We start from the raw sequence: 15,278 nt of genomic DNA, 5'->3' as shown, positions 1-15,278 counted from the left end.
TATAAAAACTAAGGTTTTTTTTTTTGTCTGATAAATGAAACTTTGTAGGAATTATTCATTAGTCCATCGATTCTTGTTAGTGGGAATATTGTCAATGTCTCTACTTCTTTCAGTAACATAATTTAATTGCAATTTAGTCGTTCTTTCAAAACATCGTTTAAAGAAGTTCAAGGATTTCTAGAGACTAACTAGAGATGGCAAAAGTACGTACAACTCCATTACACGACATGAAATCAACATGCAATTTTAGCGTTTGGTTTAGTTTAACAGGTAATGTGTCATTTTTGGGTTGACACGAAACTGCCATGTAAATTTTTGAGTTGGATTAGGGTTGACGTTTGAATCCGAAAACGACACGAAATGACACGAATATTGAAAATTATTGTTATATTTTCTCGTGTTTTTTATGTCATTTTATTAATAAAGATAATAAAATTATAACTATTACTTACAAATATTAATTCGAACCTCCTAAATTGTTATAAACACATTACATGACCCTCTGACATGATATTAACCAACTTTTCAATGGTTATTGTTAACATACTAATTTAAAAACGACACAAAATATTTAAAAATAGTATCATATCTTCTTATATTTTTACTAGTTATCATTAATATATATGTATAACAAAATTACATGTAACCCGAAAACATGAAACAGAATCGACACTAATCCAAACAGGTTAAAACAATTGTGACACGAAAGTTTTTGGGTTGGGTTTGGGTTTTCTCTTTTTGACACGAACCTGAAAAGACACGACATGAACACGACTCGAACCCGATAATTGTCAGGTCTACGGCTAAACTGACTTCCTATGTTGCACGAAAACTTTTCGTCACTAGTCTTTTCGCATTTCGTACCCCTTTATGCATTTCGTACACGTATCAGTTTATGTGCAACATAGAGTTCAAAAAATCCATATTTTTTAGAGAACGCGTTTAGGCAAATATTGTCCAAAAATTGAAGCTTAATAACTTTGGCAATTCCAAACTATTGTCCAGAAATCAAGGTAGAGGTTCTTCAAATCCGACTACGCTTAGTATGGAATTACCAAAGTTATTAAGCTTCGGTTTTTTTGGACAATATTTGCCTAAATTAAGCGTTTATTTATGGTTTCTTATACCACGGGTACCTATTTGCAAAAATATCCAAACCCCAAAAATATCCAAATCACATGTACCTATTTGTAAAAATATCCAAACCACAGGTACCTATTTGTAAAAACACGCAAACCACAACAATTTATTTGAAATTAACTCTTATTCACTAAGTTACCCCCGACCATGTCAACATATAAATGGTGTCTTCTCTGTTTCCGCGTTTTTGAAAAACGGAGCATACCACATGTATTTATTTGCTCGAAATCAAACGATAGGTATTTATTTACCAAAACTTGAAACCACAGGGGTTATATCTGAAATTAACCCTTAATTTAAAACATGTCCATATTAGGCATTTTAAATCCGAATAGCAACAGTTCAATATAATTTTACCAATCACTAATAATTAAACAGCTAATAGTAACATCTTACTGTAACTGCAAACAACTAACAGTAACCGGAACAATTATTAGCTAACAGCTGAACCAAACAGACCCTAAGTTAATAAATGCTTGAGAGAGAAAACGTTAAGTATTGAAACAATGATGGAGTTTTCTAATGTTCAATCTTGTAGATATTTTTTTAAAAGTGAATTTATATGTAAATTTTCCCATAATAAAATCCTCATTAACTAGGGAAAATTTTAGGGTTTTTCTAAAGTAATATCATATTCTTTGTTACTTAATTTCAGTATGAATAAGTTCAGTTCAATTAAGTAGCATTCAGTTTAATTCAGTTCAACTCATATCAGTTTAGTTCAGTAATTTATCATTATTTATTATAATTATAATTATTAATTATTACTATTATTGTTACAACCATTATTATTTTTATAAGCTTTTTATTTTAATTATTGCTATTTTAAAGGATTATATTATTATATCAGTTTCAGTATAATTCAGTTCACTTCAATTCAGTTTAGTAGCATTAAGTTCACTTCAGTTCGGGTTTTTTTCAGTAAAAAAGAACAGAGCCTAATACTCCCGACAAATGAATCACGATACATGTATATATAGAGGGTGTTTGTTTCAGCTTTTCGGAGCGTTTCACTCCAAACCGCAGGAAATATAGCGTTTGGTTAGGTTTATATAACCACAGTGTTTATCATTTTCTCTGGAAACTGCAGCGTTTTGGAGCGTTTCATGAAAAGCTCCTATTTGGAGCTTTTCATAAATAGTTTGCAGTTAGTTGTTATTGACAGAATTATTCTTCCTATTTACACAAAATATATTTATTCTTTAACATTATTTATATTTCTCATAATTACTGAGAAACAAGATTTTGTTGCGCTAAATAAATTTTTTATTTTTCATATAGATTATTTTTTATTAATTTGTGTAACACATGTTTTATTTTATAATAGGATAAGGTGTAAAACCCCAATATTGTCTTTTGTACAAGTTGGACAAAAAAATTCTCATATTTCATCGAATTTATAAATATTAATTTTCAATTTTATTATTAAATCACAAAAAAAAATATGAAATATCTTTTTTAGAATTACTCGTATGTGCAATTGGTGTATAATAAGAAATAAAATATCTATGTTTTCTAATAATATCTGAAATAGACTCAACTTACCAATGTTAGATGTAAAATTGCTCTTAACTGCCAGCGTTATGGGTAAAATCGCACCATTTTAGACATTAAGAGTAAAATTATTTCTAGTTTGTAAACGTTATGTGCATTTTTTCACATTTTTCCTTTCATAATTTCATCCTTTCATAATTTCATCATTGATTAATTTAAAACATGTACATTTTAGACATTTTAAATCCGAACAGCAACAGTTCAATATAATTTTACCAAACACTAGTAATTAAACAGCTAATAACAAACAGCTAACAGCTAACAGCAACCGCAACAGCTAACAGCTAACAGCTGAACCAAACAGGCTCATAGTTTTTTCCACCAATCATGTCCATGTAGTAGGATTCAAAATAATTGTCATTGTTCGAAAATATTACTCATAGAGTACTGTAAAATTTCTCCATCAACTAGTGTGTTTCATATACCTAATGAATTGTGATTCGACAAATTGTGTGTATACAGCTTAATTTTTGTGGAATATGGACCAACATCTTAAGTTGTATACTTCATGATAAATCAACACTGAAAGTATAATATATTTTTTATACTCAGAACTTTATCACGTTTACATTTGATATCTAAAATCTATTTTTACACTGAAAATTTATATTCTGCGCAGCCACATAACGATTTGGCAAAAATAAATTTTGGATATGTTTTATTTATATATATACTATTTTAGATAAAAAATAATGAAATTTAGAATTTTAATTTTACTAAATGTTTTTAAATTTTTTTTTACTTAACACACATTATTAAATGTTTCAAATATATTCCAATAAAAAATAAACAAAATATTTTATTAAAAAATTGAACCTATTATTATTATGATATTGTCTATCATCAAAAAATATTTCTTTTCCTCTGAAAATCCTGGAATATCAAAATTAAAATATTATAAAAATAATAATAAAAGAAATTGCTAAATTTTAAAAATAATTAAATCTAATGTAAATCCTAAAATATGAGTGGGATATATTGCTGTGCGTGGAGAGGAAGTTGTAACTAAATCACAATATCATCCGTACTCGGATAACGTCAAATATGTACGGATCAAGTGTGCTGCTTGGAGACAAAGTTGTAATTTTACATTCCCATAGAAACTTTCTCTTCTTCACTTTATAAATCTGCAGTTGTTCCAGCTTTCTTTCTATTCAGATTTCAGATTCAACCATGGATAATCAATCAGCTCCTAAACTCCATGTTCTCTTGTTCCCATACATGGCTCATGGCCACATGATTCCTATGATAGACATTGCTTTGCTTTTTGCTTCAAGAAACCTCAAAACCACCATTGTTACCACTCCTCTCAATCAGCCTCTTGTTTCCCGGCAAATCAAGAATTCCAAATTTCAAACTCAAATTGATATTCAATTGCTTCAATTTCCGACGGCCGAGTCCGGATTACCGGAAGGCTGCGAGCATCTCGATTTCATCCTTGAGAAAAAGTTAGCCAGCTGGGAGATTTTCGACAGATTCAACTTCGCTACGACCTTTTTTAAACATCCTTTGGAGAAGCTTCTGGAAAAACTCCGTCCAGATCTTGTAGTCGCCGATCATTTCTTTCATTGGGCTACTGATTCCGCTTCCAAATTCGGTATTCCAAGGGTTGTTTTCCATGGTAATGGTTTTTTTGCTATGTGTGCTGCTATTTCTGTTGAGCAGAACATTTACGCGAAGCATCTGAATGTTGACTCAGATCCGACGCCGTTTGTCATCCCTGATCTTCCCGATGAAATAACGATCACCGGGAAGCAATTGCCAGCTAATCGTGGTGAAAGCGAGACTGTGAAACTATTTATAGCATGCAGAGAAGTAGAACGGAGGAGTTTCGGAGTAATCGTGAATAGCTTTTACGAGCTTGAACCGGCTTATGCTGATCATTACAGAAACTTTTTAGAAAGGAGAGCTTGGAGTATCGGTCCGGTTTCACTTTGCAACAGAGATGTTGAAGAGAAATCAGAGGATGAACATGAATCCTTGAAATGGCTGAATTCAAAGAAACCGAATTCTGTTGTTTATTTATCATTTGGTACATTATCTTATTTGAGTGCAGATCAGATGAAGGAGATTGCAATCGGACTCGAATCCTCCGGGAAGGACTTTATCTGGTCGGTGATAAGAGAATCAGATCATGAAAAAGATTGGTTGCCTGCGGGATTTGAAGAGAGAATGGAAGGAAAAGGACTGATAATTCGAGGATGGGTACCGCAAGTTGCGATACTTGAACATGAAGCAGTTGGAGGATTTGTGAGTCATTGCGGGTGGAATTCGACATTGGAAGCAATAGCTGCTGGATTGCCAATTGTGACTTGGCCCTTTGGTGCTGAACAATTTTACAATGAGAAATTGTTGACTGAAATTCTGAAAATTGGTGTATCCGTTGGTGTTGAAGAATGGACAAAGATGGGAGGAGATAGCATCAAGAGTGAGACTGTGAAAATGGCGGTGAATAAGATAATGGAAGGTGAAGAAGCTGAAAAAATGAGGAAGAAAGTGAAGGAACTTGGAGAAATGGCTAAGAAGGCTGTTAAAGAAGGTGGATCATCTTATTCTGCTCTGAATGCTCTCATTGATGAAGTTCAGAAAAGCAAGAATTAGTAGGTTTTAATTATGAAATTTGGTTAGTTATTTCAGTTTAGAGTTCTTGATGACTTTTATCAGTAGTTTTTATTATTAAATAAAGCAGTTCTTGTTTTATATCAAGTGGTACTTTTTATTATAATTATAATGCAATTGAAGTTTAAGTTTATGATATTTATTTAGTTCAGGTTAGAGGTTATGGCTTTTATCAGTTTAGTTTAATGAATTATCAGCAGTTTTTATCAGTAAAATAGTTATATAAATGCAATTTAAGTTTAGGATTAGGCTAATTTAAGTTTAGGATTAGGCTATAGTTATTTTGTTTTTACGAAGTAAGTCTTACTTTGTTTTTACTATCATTGGATGAATTTACTTTGTTAAAGTCCACCATCATCTAATGGTGAAAAAACAAAATACGTTTTGCTTTGTCAAAAACAAAGTAACCATAGAAGGCATCGTTTATTGTTAGAGAGATAAGGAGATTTAAGAGAGTAAAATATCATAAAACTGAATTACTTTATTAATGGAAGAAAGATGGGTATTTATACAATCAGAAAAACTAAAAGTGTTAAAATTAACCGCCGTTTTCTGTGGGGGAATTCTGGGGATAGTAAGAAGATTCATCTGGTCCCGTGGAAGGAGGTTTGTAAGCCTATAGATAGAGGGGGTCTAGGGATTAGACAGGCTAAAGATAATAATAAGGTTCTTTTGATGAAGCTTCTTTGGAGAATGTGGTAAAATCCTTCGGCGCTTTGGGTTCGCTTACTCGGTGGAAAATATAGAAAAGATAAGATTTTTGGAGGGCCCAAAGATAGAGTGGTTAGTTGTTCCTTCCTCTGAAAAGGCCTGAGTTCTATTTTCTCAGAATTTTGTACTGGGATCGGTTGGGATGTGGGAAATGGTAAGACGATCAGCTTTTGGCATGATAAGTGGATTGGTGACAAGCCTCTGTTAGAGGTTTGTAACTCTCTTCCGCCTGTTAGTTTTTACAACTGGAAGATTGCGGATGTGGTTGATTCAGAAGGTGATTGGATTTGGCCTAAATTTGAGGCTTTCTTTAGCTTGGAGACTCTCCTTAGAATTAGAGGAGTTAAAATTAGTAACATGGATGAGGATATGGATAATTTTTGTTGGTCTTCTACAAACAGCGGTGCTTATACTTGTAAGTCAGCCTTTGAAGCTTTTAGCAACGGTGATGAGGAGCCTCATTCTGCTATTTGGAAGTTGATTTGGTCTTTAAAAGTTCCGTACAGAGTTAGAAGTTTCTTATGGCTTGGGATCAAGAACAGGCTTCTTACTAATTCAGATAGGAAAAGACGCCATTTGGTGGAGTCAGGAGATTGTAGCAGATGTAGAGGGCATGAAGAAACTATTTGTCATGCTCTGAGGGACTGTGAGAGAAGTAAAGGTATTTGGAGTAAAATTCTCCCCAGTAATATGATTGATATGTTCTTCTCTTATTCTAATCTGGATTGGTTTGAGGATGGGGTCAGTGGGAAATTGCTTTCTAATCTTGACCATGGAGAAATCTTCTTTTCAATTGTCTGTCACCAAATCTGGGATTGGAGGAATAAGGAGATTTTTGAATCAGTTTCTATTAATATCCCTGACTTGGTGGACTTTTTTGCTAAAAAGGTCTACCAGGTTGTTAATAGTTTTTTGGAAGATTCTTTTGATCGTTATATTCAGAGGAAGTCTCTTCACTTTCTTTGCTGGAGAAGACCTCAAGAAGAGGTGATAAAGCTCAACACGGATGGATCTTGTCTTACTAATGGTAAGATTGCTGCTAGTGGAGTCTTGAGAGATGATGGGGGTGCTTGGATTTCTGGGTTCTCGCATAATCTTAGCATAGGGTCCTCCTTCTTAGCCGAGTTGTGGGGTATTTATTCTGGTCTTGCACTGGCCAGCAATATGGGGATTGTTAATCTGAGTGTTGAATCTGATAATCATGAAGCTATCAGGTTAATTTCCAGCAATTTAGCTATTGGGATGAAAGGCAAAAATATTATTAAAGGGATCAAGAGGCTCTGCCATTCCTTTGCTTCTATCACTTTCTGTCATATCTTTAGAGAGCAGAACAGGGTGGCGGATCGTCTGGCGGCTGCAGGTCATGAAGGAAGTTGGGGAGTCACTAATTATCCTGTTCCTCCGGCCTTTCTCTCCTCAATCCTTCTGGAGGATGTGGTGGGAGTTAGCTTTTCCAGACTAATTCCGAGTTAGGTTTTGCTTTGTTTGTTTTTTATTTTTCTTATTCCTACCAAAAAAAAAGAAAAACTAAAAGTGTTACCCCCCTTCAAGCTGAAGTACTCATCGATAAGAAATCAATCTTAGTCATGATACAATGGTGCAATTATACTCCTAATGTTGGCAGCCAAAAGGAATTTTATCTCTTACATTGACAAGTTGAGTCAATTTGAGAAATAATTTATTAAATTGTCTTTTTGATCATGAATATTGTCATCTACATTTCACATGTGCACCATTTTACCATTTTATCATCGTTAGTAAGAGATCACAAACATATAATTAGACGTGAATTTTTTTTTAAGAAAAAAAAATATATTGTCTTTTGTACGAGTTGACCAAAAAAATTCAACTATTTCGTCGAATTTATAAATATCAATTTTATTATTAAATCACAAAAAAATATGACATCTCTTTTTTAGAACTACTAGTATGTGCAATTGGTGTAGAATATAAAATCAAATATCTATATATTCTAATAATATATAAAATCGACCCAACTTGCAAATGTTATGGGGTAAAATTGCTCTTAGCTGTCAGCGTTATGAAATTGTATAATTTTAGACGTTAAAGAGTAAAATTATTCCTAGTTGTTAAAGTTATGGACATTTTTTCACATTTTTCCTTTTATAATTTCATCGTTGATTAATTTAAAACATGTCCATTTTAGACATTTTAAATCCGAACAGCAATAGCTCAATATAATTTTACCAAAGACTAGTAATTAAACAGTTAATAACAAACAACTAACATCAACATCTAACAGCTTACTGCAACTGCAAACAGCTAACAGCAACCACAACAACTATTAGCTAACAGCTGAACCAAACAGGCCCTAAAGACTGACCATTAGATCACTTAAACAAGTTTCCACTTAAATAGTTGAAATTAATTCAATACCTCAATTCCTTATAGTAATAATAAATTATTTCATTGAAATTCTTTCGAAGTTGAACTTGAATTTTCTTTGATAGTAATATTCAAGCTGGTTGGACTATTTGTTATTTGTTGTTCTTACTTGTTAGTTGATGTTTCTGTTTGATGTTTGCTGTTTCGGTTTGCCTTTTGAAAAACTGCTTTTCCAAAAACAGAGACTTTATGCTTTTATTAAAAAAAACAGTTTTCAGCTGTAAAAGACAAAGAACATTTGTCTAACCAAATACCTAGAACTCTGCCTTTTTAAATGAAAATGCAAACATGAGGTAAAAAGTAGGTAACCAAACACCCCTTTAATCTTAACCTTAATTACAAAATTAATAGGGGTAAGGTGTAAAAATACCCCTAACGTTTTGGGTCATGAGCAATTTTACCCCTAACGTCTAAAATGGTGCAATATTACCCCTAATGTTGGAAGCCAGGATCAAGTTTACCCCTAACGTTGATAAATTAGATCAATTTCAGACACTATTATAAAACACAGATATTCTTGTTTCTTATTCTACACCAATTGTATAACAAATCGTTTAAAAAAAGGATTTCATATTTTTTATAATTTAATAATAGAGCTGGAGATTAATATTTATAAATTCGGTGAATTTTTTGAATTTTTTTTGTTTAGTTCGTACAAAAAGACAATATATTTATTTATTTTTTTCACATCCCAACATATGCTTGCGATTTGTTACTGATAAAATGACACACATATGAAGTGTAAATGAGATAATTCATGACCGATAACACAGTTTGATCAGTTATTTTTCAAATTGAACCAATTTATCAACGTTAGGGGTAAAATTGCTCATGACTTCCAACATTATGGGTAAAATTGCATTATTTTAGACGTTAGGGGTAAAATTGGTCATAGCTCCAAACGTTAGGGGTATTTTTGCACCTTAACCCAAATTAATAAATAAAATTAAATGTCAAATAAATCCTAAATTATATTGCTCATTGCTATGAGTACGATAGAATTTGTTGCCCTACACTACAAACAGTCCGTACTCGGATAACGTCAAATGTGTACGGATCAAAAAGTGCATGCGTGGAGAGAAAGTTGTAATTTTACATTCCCACATAAACTTTGTCTTCTTCTTATTCTTGATGCATACGAAATAATTATCCTTTATAAATCTGCAGTTGTTCCAGCTTTCTTTTATTCAGATTTCAGATTCAATAATGACTACTCAATCAGCTCCTCAGCTCCATGTTCTCTTGTTCCCATACATGGCTCATGGCCACATGATTCCTATGATAGACATTGCTATGCTTTTTGCTTCAAGAAACCTCAAAACCACCATTGTTACCACTCCTCACAATCAGCCTTTTGTTTCCCGGAAAATCCAGAAATCTCAATTTCAAACTGAAATTGATATTCAATTGCTTCAATTTCCGACTGCTGAGGCCGGATTACCAGAAGGCTGCGAGCATCTCGATCTCATCCTTGAGAGGAAGTTAGTGTTGCAGGTACGTATTATCTTTTCTTATTGATTTTTTTCTTTTCATCTTTCGATCAACCTGAAATTGAACTTTTGTACAATGCTTCATTTTGCACAGTTAGGATGGGGCGTTTTCGACAAATTTAACTTCGCTATGTCCTTGTTTCAAAATCCTCTGGAGAAGCTTCTCGAACAACTCCGTCCAGATCTTGTCGTCGCCGATCAGTTTTTTCCCTGGGCTACTGATTCCGCTTCCAAATTCGGGATTCCAAGGGTTGTTTTCCATGGAAATGGTTTGTTTGCCATGTGTGCTGCGATTTCTGTTCAGCAGAACATTTACGGTAAGCGTCCTAATGTTAACACCGATCCGAAGCCGTTTACCATCCCTGATCTTCCTGATGAAATAACGATAACCGGTAAGCAATTACCGGCTCATCATCCTGAAAGCCAGTTCGCGAAAATACTTAGAGGATGTAGAAAAGCAGAACTGACGAGTTTCGGAGTAATCGTGAATAGCTTTTACGAGCTCGAACCTGTTTATGCTGATCATTACAGAAACTTTTTAGGAAGGAGAGCTTGGATTATCGGTCCGGTTTCACTCTGCAACAGAGATGCTGAAGAGAAATCGATCCACGAACATGAATGCTTGAGGAAATGGCTGAACTCGAAGAAACCGAATTCTGTTGTTTATTTATCCTTTGGTACATTATCTTATTTGAGTGCAGATCAGATGAAGGAGATTGCAATCGGACTGGAATCCTCCGGGAAGGACTTTGTCTGGTCGGTGATAAGAGAATCACATGAAAAAGACTGGTTGCCTGAGGGATTTGAAGAGAGAACACAAGGAAAAGGACTGATAATTCGGGGATGGGCACCGCAAATTGCTATACTCGAACATGAAGCAGTTGGAGGATTTGTGAGTCATTGCGGATGGAATTCTACACTGGAAGCAATATCTGCTGGATTACCAATGGTGACTTGGCCTTTTGGTGCTGAGCAATTTTACAATGAGAAATTGTTGACTGAAATTCTGAAGATTGGTGTATCTGTTGGTGTTGAACAATGGAGTAAGATTGGAGGAGATAGCATCAAGAGTGAGACAGTGAAAATGGCGGTGAATAAGATAATGGAAGGTGAAGAAGCTGATGCAATGAGGAAGAAAGTGAAAGAACTTGGAGAAATGGCTAAGAAGGCTGTTGAAGAAGGTGGATCATCTTATTGTGCTCTTAATGCTCTCATTGATGAAATTCAGAAAAGCAAGAATTAGTAGTTTTTGATTCTGAAATTTGGTGAGTTAGTTCAGATTAGAGTTCTTGAGTCCGTTTGATGAGCTAGGACTTGAAGACTTTTATCAGTTAGGTAATGAATAATCAGTAGTTTTTATCAATAAAATAGTTCCTTGTTTTGAATTCTAAAAAAAAAAAATAGTTCTTGTTTTTGACTATCAAGTAGTACTTTTTATTTTATTATAAATGCAATCTAAGTTAATGATATTTAGCAATAAATCATTGCACAAAAATTAGCCTAATATAAACTTGGGGTTTAACCAACTGATTAATTTACAATGATTTGTTTTAAAGATTTGTTTTAAAATTATACACATTTGTCTATAACAAAAATGTCTATATATAAATGTAGGTGCCTTTTATGTTTATTTGTTTTTGACAAAGTAAGCTTTACTTTGTTTTTTCTACCATTAGATGAGTTTACTTTGTCGAAGTTCATCATTATCCAATGGTGGAAAAAATAAAGTAAAGCTTACTTTGTCAAAAACAAAGTAAGCATAGCCTTTATAAATGTAATGCTCATTAGCAAAAAAAACTTTAACAAAAAATAAAAATTTTATTTTACTGTTAAATTTAAAATTATTTTAGTAATAAATCAATTTATATGATGAATAATCAAATAACTCGTAAATAAAAAGGAAAGGAAAAAATATATGTGAATCAACTTAAAAATTGATCCAACACAATAAAAAAAAACCAATCCAATTCATTTATATTAAACTTTAATTCATGGATGGGTTAGATTGACGATGATTAGTTACTTAATAGTACAAATTAAATATTTATAAGGGTTTAATACTAAAAAAAAAATATTCTACTTAGGTCACTAATTTAACAATATTAGAATTTATTATTTTTCTAAATCAATAACTGAATTTAACAAAACTATAAATAAAAGTATGAAATTCTTATATATTTTAAAGAAAAAATATGATAAAACTAGAAATAAAAGTATAAAATACCGATATGTTTAGAAATATGTATATATGAGTTAGTTAAATGTACATGGGCTGGTCAGACCGGGTCTATCCGGACCTGAATTTTTTTCTTAACTCAAGTACAATCCAACGCATCTCACTATTAATTTATACAAATTTAGACTTAGAAAATCAAATATAATGTAGTATCTATATTTGAACAATTTAATAAAGAGAAAATTACATAAAAAAAAAATTAGATTTTAACTTTTATTTACATTTATCAAAATATTTTTCCAGTATTTTATCATCATATAATTTTAATTCCTAACATATCGTAACATTACAGGTCTCCTCCCACATTATTGGAAGTTTCAACTACCCTAACATTTAGGAAGTCAAACAATCCCAATAAACCACAATCATTCAATTTCTTAACTTTTCTTCCATTTCTCAAATTCACCTGCAAATTCTCCTAATCAGAAATTTAATTGCAATTAATTTTCCTAATCAGAAAAATTTAATCAAAAGGAGAAAAAAAATGGCAGCAGAATTATCTTCCAGGGCCTTAGTAACATTCCTTCAAGAAATGGTTGTAGATGGCACAACATTAAGGGAAGATAAACCTGTTTTATTACAGATTAGAAGCATAATCCCTGTATTAAGAGAAGGTGATCTTTGGCCTAATCAAGGTTTTTTCTTAAGAGTTTCTGATTTATCTCATGCCCTTTATGTCTCCTTACCACAAGAAGATGATGACATGGTTTTATATGACAAATTACACATTGGCCAGTTCCTTTTTGTTGATAAATTAGAAGCCGCGTATCCCGTTCCGTTGCTCAAAGGAATTCGGCCTCTCCCGGGCAGGCATCCCTGTCTCGGTAACCCGAAAGACCTTATCCCTTTACATGTTCTAGAAAAATTCCTTGGTGTTTCCAAGTTGGATTCATCATTTGATCAGGATGATGTTGTCAAGAAACCGGTACAAGACCCTGAATCGGAAGAAAGGCGAACGGGACGTCATTGTTTCAGCGGAATTAGCTCGAACGAGGAAAGTTCCGACGGAATTGGAGAAGTGAGTTTGGTTAAAGAAGAAAATGTTAGTGTGATTAATGAGAAGCATTGCGAAAAGCCTCCGTTAAGTCCGGGGATAGGGAGGTCTAGAAGCCTGACTTCGGCTGATCAAGATAGTACCGAAAAGGTAACGAAGAAACAACTGGAGAAGTCCGGATTTTCGAGAGGGGGCTTGGATGATAAACCGAGTAGACGATCATCGATGCATAGGCCTCGAAAGGGCGAAGATGTCGAGAGTACGATGAGTTATAGGTCGAAAAGGAATGACGGTGAGAGTTATTATAAAGGGTTGCGAAAATGTAAGCCGAGATATGGGAAGAATTGTGACAGTAAAAGCTCGATTTCGACGGCAGCGACATCAACAATGTTTAAAAGAAAAAGCTGGACAGGAAAGGAAGCTCCTACAAGGATTGTTGATATTGCAGAAAGTCCTGTGGTCAAGCTTGAGGTGAAAACTCCGACCGTCACATATGTTTGCGTAATGTTTCAATATATATAAGATTACAAAAGTTCATTTTATCTCGATAAAATAACACATCTTTGATATCGTATGGATAATATCAAGGGCGGAAGGTAAGGGGGTCACAGAAGGTCCGTCGGCCATTTGGTTCTCAGGATAAAATGAAAAAAATTATAATTACTGACAGAAAGTTCCGTCGAAAGATATACATTTCTGTTGTTACCGACGGAATCTGAACGGAATCTGCCGTTGGTGATGCTTAGTCCCATAAAAGATATATATTTCTTAACAAATTTTGATCGATTGACCCCGAAGTATTTGGTTCAGTTTCATCACTGGATAAAGTCACATTGGTTTTCCCGTGACACTGTCACTGGAATTGTTGTCGTGGACGTTTATTCAAGTCATCTATTACGTTTAAGCATCACGTGAATTAACAAAAACAACGTGGCATACAATTTTTCGTTTATCCCTCTATGATTTTTTCAATAGTGGGACTTTTAAATGGAGCGTCCACGTAAATAATGACTTGGATAAGCGTCTATGTCAGCAATTTTGGTGATAGTGTAGTCGGAAAACATTCATTGTGACAACGATATGAGTACAATTAAAGATATATTAATTTACGGAGATGAAATAAACTTCTATGAACATTGCTCAAACATATGTAACCATTTGTGTGATTTACTCACAGAATTTACAGTTCAGATTCAAGTTTTCTCACCTTGATTTAACATTTCGATCTTTTCGTCTGCAGATTCCGCAGCCTGATTCGCCTAGGAACAATAGTTCGGATGATAATTCGAGTACTATAACGAAAAGAACAGTGACTAGTATAGCTATAAAATCATCAAAAACTCCAAGAGAAAATAGCATCTCTGAATCTGAGAAACTAATAAGTGAAGATTCCATCAATGAAGAAGTGAGTTGCAGTTCAATTAATGACATTCATATTTCCTGGGATTTGCTTCCTTCATCCTTGGTTAAACTAGGCCAGGTAAATTAATTTCTCGCTAATTCTTCATTCTTGTATTTTTAAAAATTTGAATAATTGTCGTATAAGTGTTCAATCCGACACACACTACTAGAAAATTGTCAAACTCTGACGGAAAATGCCGTCACAGGTTGCCTCATTCCGTCGGTAAATCATTTTCCCGACGGAATTTAGGCGGAATGAAAACGCGGTTTAATTGGTCGATGCAGATTTCACATACGATTTTTATGACGGGATTGCCTGACGGACTGGAAGAACCTGTACTTGAAGCTTGTATAAACATTCGCCTACTCTACGTTGTGTTGAAATTTGATTAATAAATGGATTGTCGGAGATTCAAAATTTAGACTTTAAGACGCTCCGATGCTATGTTAAAGAACTATTGATGAAAAGTTTAAATTGATAAGGCTCAAAATAATAGTTTTTAGTAAATTTGCAAGGGGTCATGGAGGGTTGGTTGCCCTGATTCAGGGAGAAATAAAGAAAAACTAAATTAGCTACAGAATTTTTCGTCGCTAAATAGAAAGTTTATATCCATAATTACAGTATATGATATCCATGAAGTAGTTTAAAAGGTTAATTGCATATAGATGCCCTATGGTTTCGCTGATTTGCAGATGGGTACTTCTGGTATTTTGTTTTTTTTTTTTT

At 33.5% G+C, this 15,278-nt stretch overlaps 2 protein-coding genes across 3 annotated transcripts; both read left to right on the top strand.

The window, feature by feature from the left end:
- The first annotated feature begins 3,725 nt into the window (after positions 1-3,725).
- Positions 3,726-5,424, top strand: LOC136226719 (probable UDP-glucosyl transferase 73B6). 2 transcript variants are annotated; one of them, XM_066015360.1, is made up of 2 exons: positions 3,726-4,315; positions 4,394-5,424. In XM_066015360.1, the coding sequence occupies exons 1-2, from the start codon at positions 3,868-3,870 to the stop codon at positions 5,293-5,295; spliced, it is 1,350 nt and encodes a 449-aa protein (XP_065871432.1). In that variant the 5' UTR covers positions 3,726-3,867; the 3' UTR covers positions 5,296-5,424. The 2 variants fall into 2 exon arrangements, with proteins under 2 accessions (XP_065871432.1, XP_065871431.1); XM_066015359.1 differs by having other exon boundaries at positions 3,728-5,424.
- A 4,210-nt stretch (positions 5,425-9,634) lies between these two features.
- LOC136226779 (probable UDP-glucosyl transferase 73B6) lies at positions 9,635-11,344 on the top strand. Its single transcript, XM_066015431.1, has 2 exons — positions 9,635-9,924; positions 10,015-11,344. The coding sequence occupies exons 1-2, from the start codon at positions 9,637-9,639 to the stop codon at positions 11,161-11,163; spliced, it is 1,437 nt and encodes a 478-aa protein (XP_065871503.1). The 5' UTR covers positions 9,635-9,636; the 3' UTR covers positions 11,164-11,344.
- Positions 11,345-15,278: the final 3,934 nt, after the last annotated feature.

Source organism: Euphorbia lathyris, chromosome 4, assembly GCF_963576675.1.
Source record: "Euphorbia lathyris chromosome 4, ddEupLath1.1, whole genome shotgun sequence".
NCBI classification, from domain to species: Eukaryota; Viridiplantae; Streptophyta; class Magnoliopsida; order Malpighiales; family Euphorbiaceae; genus Euphorbia; species Euphorbia lathyris.
The sequence above is the reverse complement of the archived record's forward strand: the minus strand, read 5'-3'. Positions and strand labels throughout refer to the sequence as shown.